Raw genomic sequence first — 19,757 nt, 5'->3', positions numbered from 1 at the left:
GTGGTGAGAATCAAGCATGCCAGCACAACACAAGCCCCATTTTTTTTCTTTTTCTTTTCTTTCTCACCCTTATCCATATGGCGCAGTGGGGAAGGGAAAAAGAGTTTTTTCTCAGTCTGGGGCATTGGCAGTGCCGTCGGCCGAGTGCAGCACCGGTACCGCACATACCATCATCGGTGCAAACCCCGTAGGAAGGCGCAGAGACTATGATAACCTACGCAAGCCCGGCACTCTCCTCTCCTTCTCCACCGACCATACCAGTACCATTCGTGTGGGTCCATTCACCCATTCATTATTCCCATCGAAACAATAACGATGAGCAGGCACAGGGATAAAGGGAAGAGCAGTAAGTAGCTCAATTTTTTATTAGCCCTTCTCTTCCTCTGCCGAACCGACATCTGTCAGGAGAGGGAGGGAGAGGGGGAGGGGTATGATGTTATGAAACAAACGGGCGAAACTCATCGGAGGTTTCTATCTAAAGTACATGCGATCCCGGTAACCAATTGCGCTGAAAATACGAATGCAGTACAGGTGCTCGAGTACTGTGTCTAACTTGATCGAATCAAATAAAGTTAAAAAGAAAAGGACACAACACGCCAAAAAAAAAAAAAAAAATTTAGAAAGAAAAAAAAACTCCCAAACTCCAGAACTAAACCAGGCCAGGCCAGGCCAAAATGACTAATCTACCGGTATGGTGATGATGATGATGCTGGGACAAAGGGAAAAGAAAATTAGGGAAAAAAAAGAGGAAAAAAGGAAAAATATACAAGTACAGTACAAGTACCGTATCCGATAGAAAGTTAGTCAACGGTTACTCTACTGTAGGTTAGCCTATAAAACGACCCCTGCCTCGCACGAAAAACTCCTCCCCAGGTACTGTACATGCTCGAGTACGAGTACATGCTCAGGCAAGGAAGTGGGGTGGAGCACGAAAGAAAAAACAATCTCAAGGCAACGACGAGCTTGTCTCCCCCTCCAACGCTCTAGCTCTCATCTTCGTGTCCCACTCCTCCATCCTCTTCTCCGCCCGAATTCTCAACGGCTCGCCATGTCTGTAAAGGAACAACGGGAACAGGATGCCCAAGGGTAGGGCAATGAACCCCATGAGGGAATTCCCCCAGCCGTAGCCCAACTTATCATACATCTGCTTTCCGAAAAGCGGGAAGGCGAAGGCGACGAGCGAGCGGAAGAGCGTGGATGCGCTGACGGCAGAGGCGGCGTAGCGCGGGGACATGTCTATAAGGTAGGTCTGTATGGCCGCGAACACGGGGATCATGCCGGCGCCGAAGAACGCCGTGCCGATCAGCGGCATGATCCAGTGCAACTGTTTCTCGGCCGACCAGCCATACCAGAAAAGTCCGGTGGTGACGAGGACGCCACCCATGAGCAGGGTTGGCAGCCGGTATTCGGGCTTGGCCACGCCGTTGTTGGCCGCTGTGAGTCTTAGGTAAATCTTTTGCAGCAGCGGGGTGAAGACTATTAGGCCCACCATGAAGCCCACGCCCGGCCCCAGGTAGTTTAGGCCTGCGATGCCAATAGATTGGCCATATTTGCCTTGGAAGAGGATCGGGAAGGTGACGAACAAGAGGTAGAGGAAGCCGTACACCTTTGGCCATTTGTCAGCTTCGGACGAATAGATAGGGACCCGCGTGGAAGGGATGGAGAAAACTCACGAATGCCAGGAAAAGGCTCAGCATCAGCAACACTGGGTTCATAACGAGCATCTTCACCGGCCGAGTGATAGCGATCAGGAAACCAGTCCTAACATCCTCCGTGACCTCGAAGATGGTATGAAGGTTCTCATTTCCGGTTTCCTTCCTTAGTCTCGCAGCCTTGCGGTTCAGGATGACGACTATATTGACGCATTTGTTGGCTTTATTCACCCTTGCGCAAGATCTTTGAACAAGCGGAAAGATGGAATACGCACCAGCATAAGTCTCCTCCTTGAAGACAATCATTCCGATAACCATGCTAACACCACCCAGGATCACGAGAATCCAGAACACCCACCTCCAGTCGATGTTCTCGACGACAAAACCAGCCATGACAGGAGCACAGATGGGGCCAAGGAGGGGCTGTGAAACGGGAGAGCCGTCCATATCAGTATACGTGTGATCTTGAAGGGGAATGGAGCAAGCGCACCCCAATTGAGAAGATGGCCATAGCGCGGACCAGATCCACAGGCGCCCAGATATCAGAAAGAATCCCACCACCAAGAGCCAGCGGCGCACTCCCGGCCAGACCAGATAACAGTCTGAAGACCATCATCTGCGCCGTGCTATTCGCAAGCGCGCAGGCAATGCTGAAAATGAGGAAGAGCACAGTGGTCACACGTATGACTATGACTCTACCAAACAATTCCGACAATGGCGCCATGAATAACGGTCTATCTCTCCCTCCATCTCGATTAGTCACACATTCCACGCAATTGCATAAGAGATGTGGAAGCTCACCCAAGCGCAAAGCCAATCAGGAAGATTGAAACCGTCATACTTGCAATGGTAGGGCTGGTAATGCCAAACTCGGCGGCGTATTCTTGTGCCGCAGGAGCAGCTACACTCGACGCAAACGGCGAGACAAAGGTGTACATGCCGATGACGAGCGTGATCCTCCACTTTTTAGCAGTGGGGAAGTTTCTCGGGTTCTCCGGGTCCTCAGGACCATCCCTACTACATCATCAGCAATCACTCGCCTCCAGCCAACGAACTCATGCCAAGGGGGGGATAATACCATGTGACCAACTCCTTATCGATATCTATAAACTCCGAAGCATCCCCCGGCGCATCTAGCTCCCCTAACTTCTCTGTCTGGTGAGAGTACACCTTCCGCAACTCCCGCAACCGCTGGGGGCGTTCCCACTCCTGCAGGAAGTCCCCGACATAGTCCTTTTCCGTCGCCACCGAAGAAAGGGATTGTCGTCTGTCGAGGCTGCGTCGGCCGCTCTGTGCTTCCGGGTCTATGTAGCCATGTCCTGCGGCCATTGTCATTGTTGAGCTGTGGGTGCCGACTCGCTGTAGTGGTGGTGCGGCGTCGTGGGGTGGCGGTGGTGAAGGTGACGAGGGCATGGTGGGCCTATACTGGAACTATTATCGTGGCCGCCGTGGTAGGTATGAAAGTATGATAGTGGTTAGTTATGATAAACTTAGATTCACCTCCCACCAACGCTGTATATATATGAATATACTAGACTGGGCTTGAAAATAGTGTATGATATGAAGACCCTAAAGCTACTCTTCCATTCCCTTTATATATATACATCTAGCCACCCCACCCCTCTCTTGGGAGCTTCCAGGTACCCACACGCAATTTTCCCTTTCCGGCAGGACCTTCAGCACCGGACAGACCATCGTGAGCTACATAATTTGCCCGCGGCGGGCAGTGTGAGTACTATACTGGTACGAATTCCCACCTGAGCAGGTTGCAGATACGGTAGCATAGCGTCATATCTCGCAAGAGAAACACTCAAGGAACACTCGGTTAAACAGTGCCGAGGAATTTTTGAAAAGGAAGCACCAGACCAATCTCCAGAAACACCGAGAATTCGCTTGTGTCTTGTTGCTTACCCACTTTTTCTTTCTTTTTTTTTCTTTTTTCCCTTCGATTTTTTTCTATTTTTCTCCCCGTATGATAGTTTTTGCTCTCTGCAAGCGGGGAGGGGGGGGGGGGAGAGGGAAAATAATAATAATAATAATAATAATAATAAAAATTTTGATTGATGCGCCCCTCGGCTCTCGGTTCATTATTAATAGGATTACTGGTCGGGACATTACAAATCCCCCGACACAGGAGTTTGGGAAAACGGTTAATTCAGGTTAACCAGTGAGATGATCCCAGTACTGTGGAACAGCACCTCCCCCTCCTCGGCGCTTGTAAACTTGGGATTCACGAATTGCCAAATCAGGTCGGCAGGCGGATGGAGGACTTAGTCTAGGTGTAGGTGCCTGTATATTTTGTCCGGAAAAAGTAATTCCCGAGGTGCGGCTGCGGCTACCGCGCTGTTCCTCAAGGCCTTTTTGCCCCCCCCCCCTCCCAGCCCAGGCTTCTGGTGGTCCTACGGTGCATGACACATCCGGACGTCGGGCGCCCCGGAAAATCACCGTGACGCCGGGGCGGGAAGGTGGGGTAGGGGTACTTGTAGGGTACAGTACAGCTACAGTACTCTGTATGACATGACTCCATTTAAATTTTTAGAATTTTATTTCGGGCGGTACCGGTACAGGGCGGTGGGGCGTGGCTGTACCCGAGTATATCATTTTTTGTGTACCCGTACGAGTATCATAAAACTATAAAAGTATACATATAGACCATTTATTTGCACTTGCAAAGAGTTACTGTACCCGCATTCCGCAGAGTTCTCGTAAAACCATTTCTGTAATTACGGAGCGAAGCAAAGCGAAGTAAAGCGTTTCCAAGCGCCGGAGGTTACTGAAGAAGGTATACATCCCTAAAGGCATTTATACGGGAGAGACAGAGGAGCTTTAGGAAATGCGGCTGTGCTTACTGGGCTTGTGCCCGTATTAGAGAGAGGGAGGAATGGAGCTCTCGCTCGACCTGATCTCGTAGAAAGCTTATCCAGGCCCTCCGTGATACGATGATGATTCGCCTTGGGTCGCACCGATCAACACGTCCTACTCCATGTCCTTTGCTGTATACTGTATACTGTACTGTACACTACTCGTTCGAGTAGATCATACATGGACCCACAGCCGTTTATCGACTGACAATCCTACCCATCCATCCATTCATCCATATCACGCGCGCGCGAGAAAACTCGTTCGAAGTACTGTACAACGAAATGAAAGGAGGATTCGCCAGGTATGAGAGATAGTTCTAACAATAGGAAGAAAAGGGACCTGACGATTTCGCATCCGCAGTCAAATCCTGACGATTTTGGCCGAACCCGGAACAAGCAGTCAGTTGCCTTTATGGGTAGGTACTATAAAGTACAGTAACATTTTTTCGCAAAGCCTCAATCAAATATACCAAAAAAAGAATCCTGATTGTTCTGGAGATCCCAAACTTTGTTTCTTGCACAGGACAGGTACCTGTACTCGAGTGAAATATGATTCACTTTGTCCACACCACCCCCCCCCCCTCCCCCCACCTGTTCGTTGTTTGTCCCCACCTTCCTACCCTCCAGCTCCAGCTCTCTGGAAGGCTACACAAACGCATCCGGCCCGGAACAACCGGTGCGGGGGTGGGTGAGGGGGGCATTTGATTCCTTGCAAAAAAAGATGGTCGGGAGCTACTGTAACTTGTACGAGTTCTGTACTCGTACTTGTAAATGCAAGGATTGCAGCTAAGCTACATACCTGTACAGTACTGTACCAGCGCTGTACTGTAGCTCCCGCCATCATCATCCTTGCGACCTTTTGCGGGGTTGGTTGGCTTGGCGGATCACAGGTTTTCATGTGCTGTCACTCGGTATTTTATACTTTGTGCTTTGTACTTTGTGTGCTTTTCCGGCTGGGTTTTTGGGGGTGTTTGGAAGGTGATGGGTTCGTCGAGTACGTGTTAGACTATCGTAGTCTTGGGTGCCGTTGTTGTGTCGGGGGATGGTTCGAAGTTCGAGGTATCATATGCGGCGCAATTCAGGTTGTATCATACTGTATCATACCGCGCCGAAATTTCACCGCTATGGATGAGCTCCAGCTGGGACGGGGGGGTATCCTTTCTCGCTTTGGCTGGGCAAAGTGTGGGGTATAATATCATAGTTTTCAAACGGGGGTGGGGGTTAGGAGTGGATTGGCTGCACCTCTGTCTGTGCTTGGTATCCTCGAGTATGTACAGTACTGCGCGTGTGTGATGCCTTTCTTGCCCGGGGGTTTTGCCGTGCTGGGGGGTGTATATCCGGGTTGAAACCGGGAAGTTTTCACTTGTATGATATGATAAGAGGATGACAAGTCCGGAGTTTTGCATCAAGGGTACTTTACACAATCAGCGCGGGACTATAATATTACAGCAAATAACAAGCAATCGTGTTATCATAAAAAAACTTCCCACACAGCCACAACTTCGTATGTATATCAGAAACAGCGGAGAGATGAGAGAGAGATACCCGAATCGGGCAAGGCGATGAGTATACTCTTTTTAAAACATGCTGAATGGTGCAGGAGGAATTGGAAAGACAATTTTGGTCGGGAGAGGAATGTCCAAATGGTAGCAAGGTATATGATGATATTATGGATTGTAGTATATATCCTGTAATCGGCGAGTGGGTTGGTACTTCCGCTGATCTCTGCAGCATCGTAATTGCCATTTTCTTAGTTTAACATTTGCCTCACTTACTTTGTGATACCCGATATATATCAATATCATACCGGTACTCCTCTTAGTTTATGTCATACCCGAGTTACAGACCCTTTTACCCCCACAGCGACATCCGAATTCCAAAAATTAATATCCGGATTTATCTTTTTTTTTTCCTTTTTCCTTTTTTCAACCCGGTGGAAATGATAAAGAACAGCATAATAGGTAATAGCAACGAAAAAAGCTATCACTGAACAGTCAATTCTCTCTCACTCAGCCTCTGCGAGGGATTTGATGTACTGTACTGTACTTACTGTATAAAAATAAATCAAGAGGTACCACAACTTAATGGCTAAAAAAGAGCACGAAAAGTTCATCGACCAATCATTTCCTCCATTTTTTCCCCAAATTTTTGAGAGGTCCCCGAAGCTGAACCCAACCCCGGTTCAGAACCCTTCTCAAGCTCAGTTGTTCGACCCATATATGATGGGAACAGCTCTTTCCAGAATTTTAGCGCGAAGAGTTTGCCAGGGTCCCCCCCTCTTCCAGATTCCTTGCGGGCACGCCATAGTACTTCCCATGGAATAGTAATCAATGATACCACCAGTACCTTCCATGTACCCCTCCATAGCAGGGTATGATAGATCGAGCATCTCCAGCCCCAAGTGCGCGATCATTCGCAGTCCCTTTTGACTACCGATGCTGCGGTGTGGGGGTTGCTGGGCGAAGTCTCGCCTTCCATGCCATAATTAGACTGTGATACCTGCCGCTATCTACTCGTATATATGATACGAACATTGGTGCTCTGGCTCGATCCAATCGCACTGTACGAGTAGTACTGTACTCGAGTACGAGTATAGTACTTGTGAGTTACCCGTATTGCGCGGCACTTGTTGAAATCCGCCCAGCGGGACCTCAACATAAATCACTGCCTAAAACGGGCTTAGCGGAGTAGGGTACCGTAGGTTAGCAAAATTACGGATAAGTTATGTACCAGTTGATGAGATCCACTAGGTACTCGTACAGTAAGTTCAGGCTCCTCGCCAGGCTACCGGTAGTATAACTCCATCCGGATAACACTATTCTTCCTTACCCGAGTGTTTTGTCTTTGATCGGAGGGATCCGAACCCGATCCTAGATGGTGGATTTAATAACGAGTTTAATACGGTTACAGCGTCAGCTGCCTTCTGCGGTGCTACCGTGGTACAGTTAAAAACCTTCATATACCCGATAGAGCTGCGAATCCGTGTCTGTTCAGCATTGATGCTGCCGTAGTGTATCGAACCGCAAACTCGAACACCATCGACATCTGAACCCCTATGATGGGAAACTACTGGTGCTGGTTCTGCACCCCTCCCCCACCTGCCCCGCCTAGCCCCCCCCCCCGGCCTTCGCGGCTCGTGCCGCTCCTTGATCATAGTCCTATCATGCCCACTGAAGCTGTGCCTATGATAGGTATCATAAGCGGACAAGCCTATCGTATAAGTTAGACACTATTCCTATTATATTCCAGCTAGCGCCACACCCGTGCAATCCCGAGCCTACCGGCTCGCGTGCGGTGATAGGATGTCCGGGCTTCGTCCTTCCTTCTACGCCGCCGCTGGTGTGCGAGAGGTGTACATACTTGTACTATATCTGACGGAAGTTGAATTAGCCTACGGCATAACTGTACTGTACAGTACTTATACGGTATTACCATGGAGGATGTGAGTGTCGAAGCCCCCCGGCCCTTGGTAATATTGCAATTTGGCTAGAGTGTTACAAGTACCGAGGGAGAAGGTATCGCGTCCAATTGTATGGCATGGGGTAGGACAAGTTCTTGGGGCTTGGGGATTGGGCTATCGTGGCGAGAAGGAAATTTCCATGTATGATATAGTATGATACTTGTGACTTGGTACTCTCATGTGACCCCGACAGGCCGATCAGTGGGCGGTTTGATACTTTGGCCTTGCATGGGCGGGGTACTTATATTAGCGCTAGACTACCCTATCATATGAGTACAGTGGAACGGCAAAACAAAGACAAAGCCCCACTCCTACTACCTTCCCTGCAACTTCCGCATCCTCTCCTCTGCAGCTCTAGCCCTGCGTTCCCTCTCTAGCCTTAACTTCGCTTCGGGGGTTAATCCTTTCTCCTCCTCTTCTCTCCGACTGAGTCCCATAACCACAGAACTGGCAAGCGACTTCCCCCCGCCCCTTGCTGGGCTCTTGACCTCTTGCTGCTTCAGTTTCTCAAGCTCCCTCTGTCTCCTAGCTTTCTCCTCCTTCTCATTGTCTGCCCTTTCCCGGTTCTCACGTTCTTCGGCTTGCTTCCTTGTGAGCGCTGTTGGAACCCTAGCCTCTGCCCAGTCCCATTTCGACTCGCCCAGCTCGGCTCTCGCAACTCTAAAGGCGTCGCGCGTTGCTCGGTCGCCAGCTAGTTCAAAAGGGGTTTTTGGCTGCTGGGGGTTGGTGTATGTAGGGTCTGAGCCGGCTTTGGCTAGTAGTGCCGATACGACGGCCGGGGAGTTTGATGATGCTGCGAAGTGAAGGAGAGTTGGGGAGTGGTTGTTTGGAGGGTGAAATTGGAAATCTGGAGATAGTTTGTTCGTGGCCAGATACGAAAGGAGTGCTGCAGCTTTGGATCGGCGGATGAGAGCGGTTATCTGTGTCGAGTGAAGGATCTGAGCTTCTTCCTCTTTGGTAAGTTTTGGCATTTCGGGTTTAGGAGGCTTGACGGTGGGGGGTTCCACTGCTTTCCTGGACTCTTCCGCGAGCGCTGCTAATGCCGCTTCATCGACCCGGGAGACCTTCATGCGGGTGAGTTCTGTGAAGCAGCGGAGGAGTTCGCTTTGGGTTGCTCTCCTTGTGGTGAAGGGGAACCCGCGGATCCTTGGATCCTGGCTTTGTAATGGCGCATCATCGTAGCTAAAGAGTGTCCGCCTATTGACCGACCCAGTGGCTCTGATGAATACGAGTTTGGCCGTATCTATGAGCCCCTGCCAGCTTGCGAGTAAATCGCGGACTTCAGTCATCAGCATGGCTTCGTTGTATCTTCTGATCTGGGCACCAGCAGACTGGGCATTGCCTTTTGCTGAGTCGTTCGAGGACTGCGCTCCTCCCTGCTTTCGTCTAGTTGTATACCGATGAAATGTCTTATGCGCCAGTACTGTGACCTCACGCTCCATCGTACCTTGCTTTTTTACATTTCGGGGGGCAAGGGAGACGACCATTGCAGCAAAATGACCACCACCAATCATACACATAAATATATGAGCTGGCTTCTCCCCAGGCTTTGATTTGAGTTGGCTGGATTGTAGTCCTGAAATGTAGTCCACCCCCTCCCGTTCCGTATGCGAGAATAGTGCCCGGTAGACTCCCAGCGAAATGGTAGGTGGCAAAAGTGGAGAAGAGTACCAAATTATCGGAGCTTTTCCGGGCCCCATCTTGGATATCCGATGCGGCGATATTTCAGTGTTCTCATTCGCAATGCGAGCCTTCCGCCGGAGAAGCGTTGAGAGCGGATCGTCGTCGTCTCCGGAGGGTTCACTGTCATTCTCGGAGCCGGAAATACTTTCGTTCATATCTGGTTGGACAAACATCAGCAAACATGCTATCAAAGGGCCAATAATGAGATTACCAACCCTCCAGCATCTTCTCAAACTCGGCTTCCGATACCGCGGTTTGTCCTGCTATCTTGCGCTTGAGGTTGAACCTGTGAAGATCCGATCGTACGTGCATTCTCTGTTCTTCTACCGTGGTGCTATTAGTCCCGCAAAGCCCACAAGATGTTGCGGTGGCCTCTCCATCTTGATTGGAGGTGGGGACGGGAGTCTCGATAGCTTCCGGGGGGGAGGGTGTTTCCCGGCCGGTTTTTAAGGCCAGATTCGAGAGGAGGTTATCAGGGAGATCAAACACTTGATAAATAAACATTAGCTTGGAGATACATAATATAAAGAGAGAGGATTATGAACCGTATAATGGCCTCTTGAGAAGCTGTTCTTCGTTGGACATTGCGAGCTGTTGTGGTGATATGCGAAGTGTGAAAGGTCGGGGATAGAGAGATGGCGGGGGCGGGGCACAGTAACTGATGTGCCGGTAAATTCAAGTATAGACAATCGGGTGAAATAGCCGAGTACTATACAAGTACTATGCTCTAGCAAGAGCACCCGATATCCAAAGACACAAAGTATCGGTCGGTATACCGGTGCATGCACCTCTTTGAGAGAAAATTAACGTACAGTAATACCGGCTCTCTCCTTGGTGTTGGAGATTATTCAGAATACCGGTATGCTAAGCGAACAACAAGCGCAGCAGATTGTGAGATGTGCTTGTGTAGTGAATTGTGGTGTCAGATTCAATAGCATACCGGTACTGGTATTGTCGTGTTTGCCAAGGAAACAGCCAAGACACCGTCATTTCTGGCTTGGACTATTCCATTCCCCAACATTGCGGCGCTGTCACACAGAAAGTGACCACTCCATTTCTTGATCATGGCGTGAAAGCTCCTTAAATTCTTCTGCCATCACTCCATGTGCAGTGGAGAGAGACAGGGGAAGAGGAGGTAGAATTCTTACTGCGGAGCCCAATATCATATTATTATCTCTATAAATGTCTCGGATACCAGTAGCATATCACAATACGGTATCACGGCATGTAAACGCCAAACGCCCAATGCACACAAGTTCGGCACGAAAGAGGCCGTGAGGCTGAAGTGTTGCGTGTCCAGCACCGCACGGCACTCGTAGCCATCATCCCCGTACCCAAGGGTGCCGTAGGAGATGTTGTACTGGTGCTATCACCATATGGACCTACCTTGCCCATCATCTCCTCCACCACCCGGAAACCAAGAGGACCACAGCACGAAGCATCGTACAAGTACCAGCAATCGACTCTAACAAATAGGGTCACGTACCACTTGGCTTTCTATCCTTGCATATTTCCACAAGAGAGCAACAAATCACCGTAGTCATCCTCCAGCCTGCCAATTTCTTCGTTTTTTCCTTTCCCCCTTTCCCCTGGTTTTCCGCTTCCATTGTTGCCGACACCCTTCGTGTCCCTCATGTTCACACCTCCTTCACCTTTCAACACACAATCGTCTGAGTAAGGATGACGACCACCATTCACCGTCAGATAGGCAAGCTGGGAAAGAGGTCTGCGGATGAGGTAAGTTTGTTCCAGCTCCCACCCGATCCATCTTGAGGTTCGACCTGGAAACTCATCGCTGATTGTGATAGGCTACAGTGGCTATGCTTATCAAGGAGGTGAACGATGCTGAAGTTCTATTAGGGAAGGTCTGAATCTCAATTCTAGTTCCTACTCCTCCACTCCTTGCATTGGCAGCTATGGGGGAGTGATGGCGTGGGGGTGAAGAGGATTAAATGCTGAGAATCGTATCTCCTGTATAGCTAATTGAGCACACCAAAGCCTGGCGAGATTCTTGGACCGAGATATTGGTTGATCAGACAATCCTTACCGATAGCTTCCACGACATATACAAGACCATTCCATTGCCTCAGGATTACAATATTCAGGTCGCTGAAACTCCGGTTCCTGTCCTTAGAAAGGTTGCAAAGCTACATGCTGCTCAGAATGATCTCAAGACGGATATGACGGAGGAGATTGAGCGGGTGGACAAGATGCTGGTGGAGAGACTGTCTGAGGCAAAGGTATACTATCAAGCAGCTCGCAAGCCGGTTTTATGAGCAGCTACAGCTGATGGAGAAAAGGCAGCATTGAAACCGATCAAGAAGGCTATCGATAAAAGAGAAAACAAGAAGCTCGACTTTGAACGCTTTACTAAAACTGTTGAGAATCAGCGTGGGAAAAAGAACAAGTCTGATAGGTCAGACCTGACTCGGTGGTTTTGGGATGGGGCTGACAAAAGTGGATGTTTAGGGATTATTCGGTCCTTTCGAAGGCAGAGTTGGACCTTGAAAGAGCGCAGAATGTATGCCGAGGCCTAGCATTATTAAACTTATTCAGTGCCACTCGCTAACAGGGCTTCTCATTATTTTCCGTCTCACGCAGGCATATGAAAATGCCGATAATCACCTCAAAGACTGGGTTCCTCAAATGATGACCAAAATTACCGAGTTCCTTCCTTGCGTTGTCGAATCGATAGTGCAGACTCAGTACACATTACTATCGAACACATATTCCGCTATCTACGAATATGCGAATGAGCATAATTTTACAGATCCTGATGGTGAGGTAGTCATAGCTGAGTGGGAGGATCTCTTCATACCCGTTCAACGCCAAGTGGAGTCCGAAATCAGCTTTATAGCGAGAGGAAAGGCTATAACTATGCCCATGAGCCAATTGGTACAAGAAAAGAGCTATGTTCCGAGCATTCCAAGGATTGGACGAGGGAAGAAGCCTCCGCCTCCTCCACCTCCGGCTGGCGCACCAGCGGCCGCAATTCCGGAGGAGAGATCGAGGTTTGGAAAGATGATACCGAATAAATTTTCCCGTGAGAAGGCAGAACGGCCACCGTCACCGCCAGCCCCACCAACGAGCAGGCCTACCATTGGCGGCGCAAGAAATTTTTCTAGCAATCACGAAAAGGTGGAATCATCCCAACACTTGTCTTCACGGCTTCCCAATCCTGCCATTGGCGGTGTGAGGAAATCTTCTGGGGGCCGCGATGGAGGGATAAGGTCTCGGGTTCCCAGTTTAAACCCACCTGCCACCCGGGATGAGTCCCCTCCACCTCCTCTTCCAGGACCAAGGCCCGGACAACCAGGGTCCAGGCAGAGTCCTGCCGGAGAAGTTCAACCGCATGATTTTAGGTCCGTTATAAAGTCTAGAAGTGCAACGCCTCTTGCGGGCATTGCACAAAACTCACTTTCACCCTCCCAGAGATCAGATTTAGTGCGGATAAGATCTGCTGGGTCGAGCGACGGTCGACAGCCTGAAGAGCGGCTTCTGGGGGCTGTTTCACCATCTGCGATTCGTGCCGCCGAGCGATCCCTATCAATGGGGGCCTCCGGTTCCCAAAATTCGAGGCCGGCTGTGCCGCGTTCACTAACAGCGGCTTCGATACTGTCCCACAAGACTACAGTGTCGGACGCCAGCTCATTATCAAGCATTGCGGGAAAAAAGAAGCCTCCGCCACCCCCGCCGCCAAAGAAGAAGGGATTAGGAAAGGGTGAGACATGGGTTCGGGCTTTATTCCCTTTTGAAGGCCAAGATAATGGAGATCTAGTATTCAATGAAGGTGATAGGATTAAGGTGCTGAAAAAGACCGAAAGCACCGATGGTATGATATATTCCATTCTAAGGTTTTCCGATTCGAGAAACAGACTAATACCTTGTCAACAGATTGGTGGGAAGGCGAAGTACATGGACGGAAGGGCCAGTTCCCTGCAAATTATACAGAAATCATCACTAGTTGACGGATGATATTTTCGGGAATAGGCAAACAGGTACACATATTGTGGTTCCTTTTGCTCTAAGCACAGTTTTTGATCAGCGGTTTTATGGACGTTAGTAATCAGCGTAGGACTCGATAGCTAGTTGCCTTCAAAGAAATTAAAAAAAATTAAAAATAAAAGATAAAAAAGACGAAAAAGCAAGATCTCTGCTAACACCAGTACCTACAAATGTGCGATCAGCTACGACCCATTAAATGGCGTGTAAATTATGTACCCCATCCCTTCTAAGGCTGATGCGGGCTGGTAAAGAAAAAATTATAAAGCGAGTGACATGGAATGATGAGCGGCTTATTTCTTGGCACGCAAGCGTAGGGTTCGTAAACAACTGCTGTCCGCTTTGGTTCCTTCTCTCCGACCTTCCCGCCGACGTGACTCTTTCATTATTTTAAGGCGCGCTCTCCACACACACACACACACCAGCTCTATCTGTACACACTGTTTCCCTTTCTTATCTGCTTAGTTTTGCCGTTCAGCCTTTCCTACACTTTTCGCCTTTCCTTCCATAGACGTCATGGACAAAGCTCTTGACGATGTGGTTCGTGAACGATCGGTATTTATTCCGTTTCCCTCAGAACTGCTTCAACTGACCATTATACACAGCATGACAAGCGCAGCAGCAGTAGTAGTAATGACAGAAGGTCCCGCCGTAACCCCCGAGGCGGTGTCAGAAAGGTGATATGATGAATCTTCCTCCTAGTCTAGACCCGCTACCGTCGTGAACACTACTGTTGACACCGATCGTCGATCTAGGCGTGTCCCCACCAACTCCTATTTCTTCAACCATTCTCCTCCTCTCCCTCCTGCATGGTTCTTCGTTTGTTCAATTTCGCTCCATTTCCCGAAACTCTCCCTGCGGGAGCCAAGGATAAATCCAAGCAGGCTACATACGCGCAGAATTTTTTTAAAAAGTCAATCAAGCTAACGTTTCTCCATCGCTGCGCCCTCCTTGGAATATATAGACTGGCCGCCGCGATAACACCTACAATGATTCACTGTTTGGCGCCCTTTTCCCTATCTATCAAACTCCTATTATTCCTTATTCCTTACATCCGACTGTAGCTAACGTTTGGAAAGCGCTTGGGTTCATGACAAGTACGATGGGGATCGTAAGTTGCCTAAACCCTTCTTCGGGGAAGCTGAATATGTGATTGAAAGTGGATACGAACGGGTTGGCTGAGTGATTGATTGAGTTGGTTTAGCGACTAATGAACCATTGCGGCGGGCCGCGGGCTCGGATATGCGCCACAATTCTGACACGGCAACGTAGGTTTTTGCAATTGGGCTTGGCCGCTTGAATGTGCTATTACTGACTGATGTTGTAGGCTCGTTGGTGCCGGCAAGTTGAGGGTCGAGAATATCCATTATGAACTTGGAGAAGAGGAACTTCTTGTGCGTCTCGCTACCCGTCCATAGGCCCGTTATCTCACTTTGGGATATATCACTAACATCACTGGCGGTGGTGGCGGCGGCGGCACAGGGTCTTTTTGAACGTCAAGGCGTTGTTCTAAAGCTCGAACTCAAATACGATCGTGCGGGCCGCTCTGAGGGCATAGCTTTCGTCACCTACGAGCGCGAGGCTGACGCAAAACGTGCAATTGCCGAATTTGACGGCGCAAATGCCAATGGTCCAACCCCTTTCTCCCTCTCTACCGCAGCCTAGCAAGTTAACCGCTAAATAGGACAACCAATCCACCTCACCTTGGTCCACCACCACCACCAAAACGAGGGGAAATCCCTCTTCGATCGCATCCGTGCTCCAGACCCCTCCGCTCCACTCTCGACTGGTGCGGCCTCGTCCGCCCGCGACCGGGCCCGCCGCTACACTGACTCCCCAGAGAGAGACTCCCGCCGCGATCCTACCCGCCGTCCCACACCACCAAACATTGACCGCTATGTCCCCCCCGAGCGCCGTCGCGAGCGCCCCCGTAGCAGCGAGCCTACCGTCGGTGGTAGCAGTGCCCGTCGTAGAGGAGCTTATTCCGGCTCTGGCGGAGGCGGCGGTGGCAGGGAAGACAGGCCTTACAACAACAGCCGACGTTACGGCAATGGACATGCCCCTGGTCCCGGACGTCTTGGTGCTGGTGGAGGCGTTGGCGGAGGTGCGGGTAATAGAGCCAGGAAGACGGTGGAGGAACTTGACGAGGAGATGAACAATTACTTTGCGGACGCTGGGGCCCAGCAACAGCAACAGCAGGGACAGCAACAGGTCGGCGGTGCGCTGGCGCAGCAAGCTGATGAAGATGAGGAGATGATTCTTTAGATTTTCATGCTATCCCCTATTCCCCACTTTCCTTTTCCCGTTTCCGAGGTCACGGTGGAAGTGCACAATCTAACAATCGATCATCCTGAAAACCAGCTACACTGACACAATGCGGGAGAGGTGTGGGAACGTCTAGTAGTAGTGGGTTTGCCTAGCCCTTGCGTTTGTTGCTACAGTGGTTATCTATCTAGCTTGTTTCTCATGTCATTATCCCGTATATTTTTCTTCTTTTTCTTCTTGTCTCCCTTTGTCTTGTCTAGATACTCTTCTTGCTCTTGTTTTCCCGTATGGTGGGTTAGGGTGGTTTTTACAAAAAAAATGGGGTTCAACAAAAAACCGGGCTGTTGAAAAATGTTGTTGGGATCATGAGATATCACTCTTGCGTAAAGTGTCATTCGTTGCAGTTTTTTTCGTTGTGAATTGTGGTTGCGGAAATTTTTGGCCGTGGGTGAGAGTTGTGGGGTGTCAAGTGTAGAATGGATTGGTGGATAGATGGTGCAAATAAATGTATAGTATAAATATTGTCTATTATGCCGGGCAGTCTACGGTAGCAATGTCCTGCTGTAGGGACTCTTCTTTGATATGGTAACGCTTGCATTTAATTATCATACCCAAATCCTGCACGGGGAAGTGTTTACTTGATGCGTAGGGCGCGTACAATACAATACGTACCTCTGTCGTAGTGTTCCGTACATAATAGTCAAGTAAACTGGTACGTCCATGCCTACTCGTTCATCCATTCATATATTCATCCAAAGCAAACTTACGCAAACAAACTACAGTAATGGCACTTCCACAAACAAAAGCAGTAGAAAAGTGGAGAAAAAAAAGGTGCCAATCCATGATTTAAAGGCATCGGTTGACCAACCAGACATACTAACTATCAGGATATAAATTTCCCAAGATGCAACTGAACTCTCGGTAAAAAAAAAAAATTGTACACATGATGAAGTGGAAGGAGAAATCTCAAGATCAAACAAAACAATTAAAAAAAAAAAGAAGAGAGAGAGAGAGAGTTGAGGAAATGAAGCTCCAGGGTCAAGGGAAAGGATGTTGATACCCGGTGAAAGTTTCATATCCAGTGGTCTTTTTGAGGGGAGGGGAATTAGCGGCGAGTGTAGCCTCCACTGTAGCGGTTTGCCCCACCATCCGGGAGTTTGTTTGTTTGGGGCTGGGGCTTACTAGCTACGGAGCTCCAGGTTGCTGGCTGCCGAGTGTTAGTATTGGGACTTCCGTTTTGCTGTCTTCCTCTACCCATAGGTTTAGAGTAAGAAGAGAGCCCCGGAGTGGGAGAACTTGGGCTTGTATGGAAGAAACCTTGCTCCCCTGCTTTTGGGACTTGAGGACGCCTTGGGATAGCTCTAGAGGAGGAACCTTGCTGGGCGGGAGTGGGTCCAAAAGTGGTCATTGGACCGCTCCCACCGACTATCCTCCTCTCCGTTATTGGGCCCCTGACTTCCATTATCGAGTTGGTTGGCTGGGCGGCTGGGCTTCCGTCGTTCCCTCCCGCTGCAATTGCTGCGGCTGGCTTGGGTAAGACGTTCCCACCTCGGGATCCAAGGGACCTCTGGGCATTCACAACAATAGGTTGACCTGAAAGATTGGAGGTGCGAGTGTCAACAACCTGCTGGCTCTTGTCTGAAGAAGGAACATCCGACTCTGCCCTGCCTCTCTGGGAGATTGCTGGTCTTGCCTTTGCATGAGATCCCTCATTACGTATATCCTGATAATTCCACGCGCTATCATGGGTTGAGCTCGTATCTATAAGAGAAGAGGAGGTAGTGGGCTGAACAGGGGTGAGACAGCTTGGTGTGCTTTCAGAACGGGTCGATGCTCTGGGGCTTGAGGGGTCTGATCTTTCGTCGGAAAGCACTCGCTTCTCATCACACTTTGGGCAGTAGCAAGGTTTGTAACAATCCTCTTGGCATTGATGGCCGCATACAAGGCGCTTAAGACAGGGATCTAGGCATCGGATATCCTTGTGATCGAATCTGCCCGACGTTAGATATACTGGTTTCCGAATGATATTGATCGAGTTCACTTACGGGTGGCATCTAAAGCGACAGGTATGCGAGCAAGGCAATAATTCTTTGCACCATTGGTAACATCCCCCGACTATATCGACCCAGTCCTGGCTCTCTGGATTCGCAATGAGTAAAGAGTCAAAGTGATTAAGGAAAGAGCAGAGAAAGAATACCTTTGATAAATTCGAGCTTCCCATGTCTCTGGCAAACAATTGGCATTGCAAAGCCAATCCGACTTGGGGATGTATTTAGAATCTTGCCAATCTCCCACCAAGTCTTGTCTGCCCTAGTAATCATTTGTGCATCCCCAAAGATGTAGAACCCAAGCTGTGCGCGAGACAGAGCAACACAAATACGGTTTTGGACCTACAAGACCTAGTTAGTGTACAATTGATGCAATATAAACCCCGGAAGAGAGTAAGGATACATACGTTCAAAAACCCCACATTCCCCTGAGGATTGCTCCGCACCAAACTCAAAATTATAACATCGTTTTCTTCACCTTGGTAGCTATCCACAGTGGTAATTCTGAGGTCGCAGGACTTCAGGTTGTTGTTCTTTCGGACACGCTTAATGATCTCATGCTTTTGCCCACCATAGAAGGTGAGAACGGTAATTTTCTCAGGGCGTGTTTTGTTCAGTACGAGATGCTCGATGAAGCCAACTATCATGGCGGCTTCTTCGGTATTGATACGGGATGTGCCACTATCCATTTGATCCGGATTCATATGAGAGTACCAGAATACCTAGGGCCGATTAGATTTGGGTTGCGAGATGGGGAGGACTAGAAAAACTAACATGAGTATCACCCATCCCAGGGATACCCGGCCGACCCAGAACACAACTATGATCCTCAACCAAGTCTTGATCTACACTTTACATTAGCCTCAAAGTATTTGACAAGTGGGATCTTGAACTTACAAATCGGCGTTAGTAACTCACGGATCTCTGGTCTCATACCTAGACCAGAACGTGTCAGCAGGGCCGCCAGTAGAAGTGCAAACTCTGAACTTACGTCTCTGTTTTTGGAGCATATCGAAGGGTAGCATGTTATTGACTAGCCGTTCAAACATTGATATCTCTAAGTTGAATGGTGCCCCCGCAAGTTCGGAGACCGCACAATGCCCCCTCAACTGCTTATGGTCTCCGACCAAAATAAGGTGTTCAATACTGGGCATGCACCCGGCCGTCACAAGGCCTTCCAAGGTCTCCGCTGCCTCCTCTATTAACAATACTCTGGGCTGTACGGCTGCCAGCAGACTCCTGTTTTTGCTTAGACCTGTCGTAGTCAAGCCAACTATTTTAGCCGATCCTAAAATGTGAGCATATTTTTCTAGCCTAGCAATCTTTATATCCCTAACAAGCCTCTGGTACATGATATTGTACTCGTCAAACTTCTTCCGAACCTCTGCTACGACCCGTAGCTTGAGGCGCTGATACATCGCCGGCCTAATGTGGTCACTAATCTCCCAGACGTTCTTTGTCCTCATTGCTCGCCGAAGCTCATCCTCGCTAGCCATGAATGGAACGTGAACACGGTACTTATGGGCCAACGGCATCCAACGCCCTTTAAGAGAGTCATCGAATTCGTCAGCCTGGAGAGTAGTCTGGAATTCGGCTTCCATTTCCCTCAATGCCTCATAATCGATATCGGCTTCTTCGTACTCATCCGATAGGTTAGCTGCAACGATTATATGTGTGAATGAGTCGCCGAGCCAATCAGACATTGCTCCTGTAGGCTGCTCATCATCTTCATAGGTGATCGCCCGACTCAGGCAACGAACCTATGTCTTTAATATGGCAGGCCTGA

General features: G+C 49.4%; 6 protein-coding genes; 3 read left to right on the top strand and 3 right to left on the bottom strand.

Annotated features, from left to right (window-relative positions):
* Positions 1–634: 634 nt before the first annotated feature.
* Positions 635–3,210, bottom strand: GSTUM_00000070001 (uncharacterized protein). XM_002835303.2 has 6 exons: positions 2,731–3,210; positions 2,454–2,666; positions 2,143–2,386; positions 1,928–2,075; positions 1,674–1,852; positions 635–1,606 (listed from the first exon to the last, which is right to left on the bottom strand). The coding sequence occupies exons 1-6, from the start codon at positions 3,063–3,065 to the stop codon at positions 947–949; spliced, it is 1,779 nt and encodes a 592-aa protein (XP_002835349.1). The 5' UTR covers positions 3,066–3,210; the 3' UTR covers positions 635–946.
* Positions 3,211–4,357: 1,147 nt separating this feature from the next.
* Positions 4,358–5,315, top strand: GSTUM_00000069001 (uncharacterized protein). XM_002835302.2 has 3 exons: positions 4,358–4,434; positions 4,522–4,815; positions 4,875–5,315. The coding sequence occupies exons 2-3, from the start codon at positions 4,796–4,798 to the stop codon at positions 5,203–5,205; spliced, it is 351 nt and encodes a 116-aa protein (XP_002835348.1). The 5' UTR covers positions 4,358–4,434; positions 4,522–4,795; the 3' UTR covers positions 5,206–5,315.
* Positions 5,316–8,287: 2,972 nt separating this feature from the next.
* GSTUM_00000068001 (uncharacterized protein) lies at positions 8,288–10,241 on the bottom strand (the record flags this gene model as incomplete). Its single annotated transcript, XM_002835301.1, has 3 exons — positions 8,288–9,813; positions 9,872–10,144; positions 10,202–10,241. 3 exons carry the CDS (start codon positions 10,239–10,241, stop codon positions 8,288–8,290), a joined length of 1,839 nt encoding a protein of 612 aa, XP_002835347.1.
* A 769-nt stretch (positions 10,242–11,010) lies between these two features.
* On the top strand, positions 11,011–13,752 carry GSTUM_00000067001 (uncharacterized protein). XM_002835300.2 has 7 exons: positions 11,011–11,393; positions 11,465–11,521; positions 11,636–11,896; positions 11,957–12,072; positions 12,126–12,177; positions 12,258–13,488; positions 13,551–13,752. Exons 1-7 carry the CDS (start codon positions 11,337–11,339, stop codon positions 13,622–13,624), a joined length of 1,848 nt encoding a protein of 615 aa, XP_002835346.1. The 5' UTR covers positions 11,011–11,336; the 3' UTR covers positions 13,625–13,752.
* Positions 13,753–14,024: 272 nt separating this feature from the next.
* Positions 14,025–16,473, top strand: GSTUM_00000066001 (uncharacterized protein). XM_002835299.2 has 8 exons: positions 14,025–14,213; positions 14,264–14,335; positions 14,623–14,657; positions 14,738–14,769; positions 14,854–14,926; positions 14,986–15,052; positions 15,141–15,288; positions 15,343–16,473. Exons 1-8 carry the CDS (start codon positions 14,175–14,177, stop codon positions 15,921–15,923), a joined length of 1,047 nt encoding a protein of 348 aa, XP_002835345.1. The 5' UTR covers positions 14,025–14,174; the 3' UTR covers positions 15,924–16,473.
* A 555-nt stretch (positions 16,474–17,028) lies between these two features.
* GSTUM_00000065001 (uncharacterized protein) overlaps positions 17,029–19,757 on the bottom strand; it is a gene marked incomplete at both ends in the record, with an annotated part of 4,531 nt that continues 1,802 nt past the window's right edge. The window contains 7 exons of the mRNA XM_002835298.1: positions 17,029–17,914; positions 17,969–18,062; positions 18,121–18,313; positions 18,379–18,693; positions 18,746–18,816; positions 18,869–18,907; positions 18,963–19,717. Of these exons, the coding sequence (XP_002835344.1) occupies positions 17,029–17,914; positions 17,969–18,062; positions 18,121–18,313; positions 18,379–18,693; positions 18,746–18,816; positions 18,869–18,907; positions 18,963–19,717 (2,353 nt within the window). The remainder of the gene's footprint in view (positions 17,915–17,968; positions 18,063–18,120; positions 18,314–18,378; positions 18,694–18,745; positions 18,817–18,868; positions 18,908–18,962; positions 19,718–19,757) is intronic.

Source organism: Tuber melanosporum (assembly GCF_000151645.1).
Source record: "Tuber melanosporum whole genome shotgun sequence assembly, scaffold_102, strain Mel28".
NCBI classification, from domain to species: domain Eukaryota; kingdom Fungi; phylum Ascomycota; class Pezizomycetes; order Pezizales; family Tuberaceae; genus Tuber; species Tuber melanosporum.
Note: the sequence above shows the minus strand (reverse complement) of the source record. Positions and strands in the feature narration are given on the sequence as shown.

What these genes read in the sequence shown, in the direction of transcription:
- GSTUM_00000070001 (XM_002835303.2), bottom strand. Translation starts at nt 3,065, where the DNA reads ATGCCCTCGTCACCTTCACCACCGCCACCCCACGACGCCGCACCACCA. An exon ending in GATAAGGAGTTGGTCACATG is followed by an intron (nt 2,667 to 2,730) that starts GTATTATCCCCC and finishes ATGATGTAGTAG; the next exon opens with GGATGGTCCTGAGGACCCGG. An exon ending in CTGATTGGCTTTGCGCTTGG is followed by an intron (nt 2,387 to 2,453) that starts GTGAGCTTCCAC and finishes AGGGAGAGATAG; the next exon opens with ACCGTTATTCATGGCGCCAT.
- GSTUM_00000066001 (XM_002835299.2), top strand. Translation starts at nt 14,175, where the DNA reads ATGGACAAAGCTCTTGACGATGTGGTTCGTGAACGATCG. An exon ending in ATGTGGTTCGTGAACGATCG is followed by an intron (nt 14,214 to 14,263) that starts GTATTTATTCCG and finishes CATTATACACAG; the next exon opens with CATGACAAGCGCAGCAGCAG. An exon ending in AACACCTACAATGATTCACT is followed by an intron (nt 14,658 to 14,737) that starts GTTTGGCGCCCT and finishes ACGTTTGGAAAG; the next exon opens with CGCTTGGGTTCATGACAAGT.
- GSTUM_00000067001 (XM_002835300.2), top strand. Translation starts at nt 11,337, where the DNA reads ATGACGACCACCATTCACCGTCAGATAGGCAAGCTGGGAAAGAGGTCT. An exon ending in CTGAAGTTCTATTAGGGAAG is followed by an intron (nt 11,522 to 11,635) that starts GTCTGAATCTCA and finishes TCTCCTGTATAG; the next exon opens with CTAATTGAGCACACCAAAGC. An exon ending in AAAGACCGAAAGCACCGATG is followed by an intron (nt 13,489 to 13,550) that starts GTATGATATATT and finishes CCTTGTCAACAG; the next exon opens with ATTGGTGGGAAGGCGAAGTA.
- GSTUM_00000069001 (XM_002835302.2), top strand. Translation starts at nt 4,796, where the DNA reads ATGAAAGGAGGATTCGCCAG. An exon ending in ATGAAAGGAGGATTCGCCAG is followed by an intron (nt 4,816 to 4,874) that starts GTATGAGAGATA and finishes TCGCATCCGCAG; the next exon opens with TCAAATCCTGACGATTTTGG.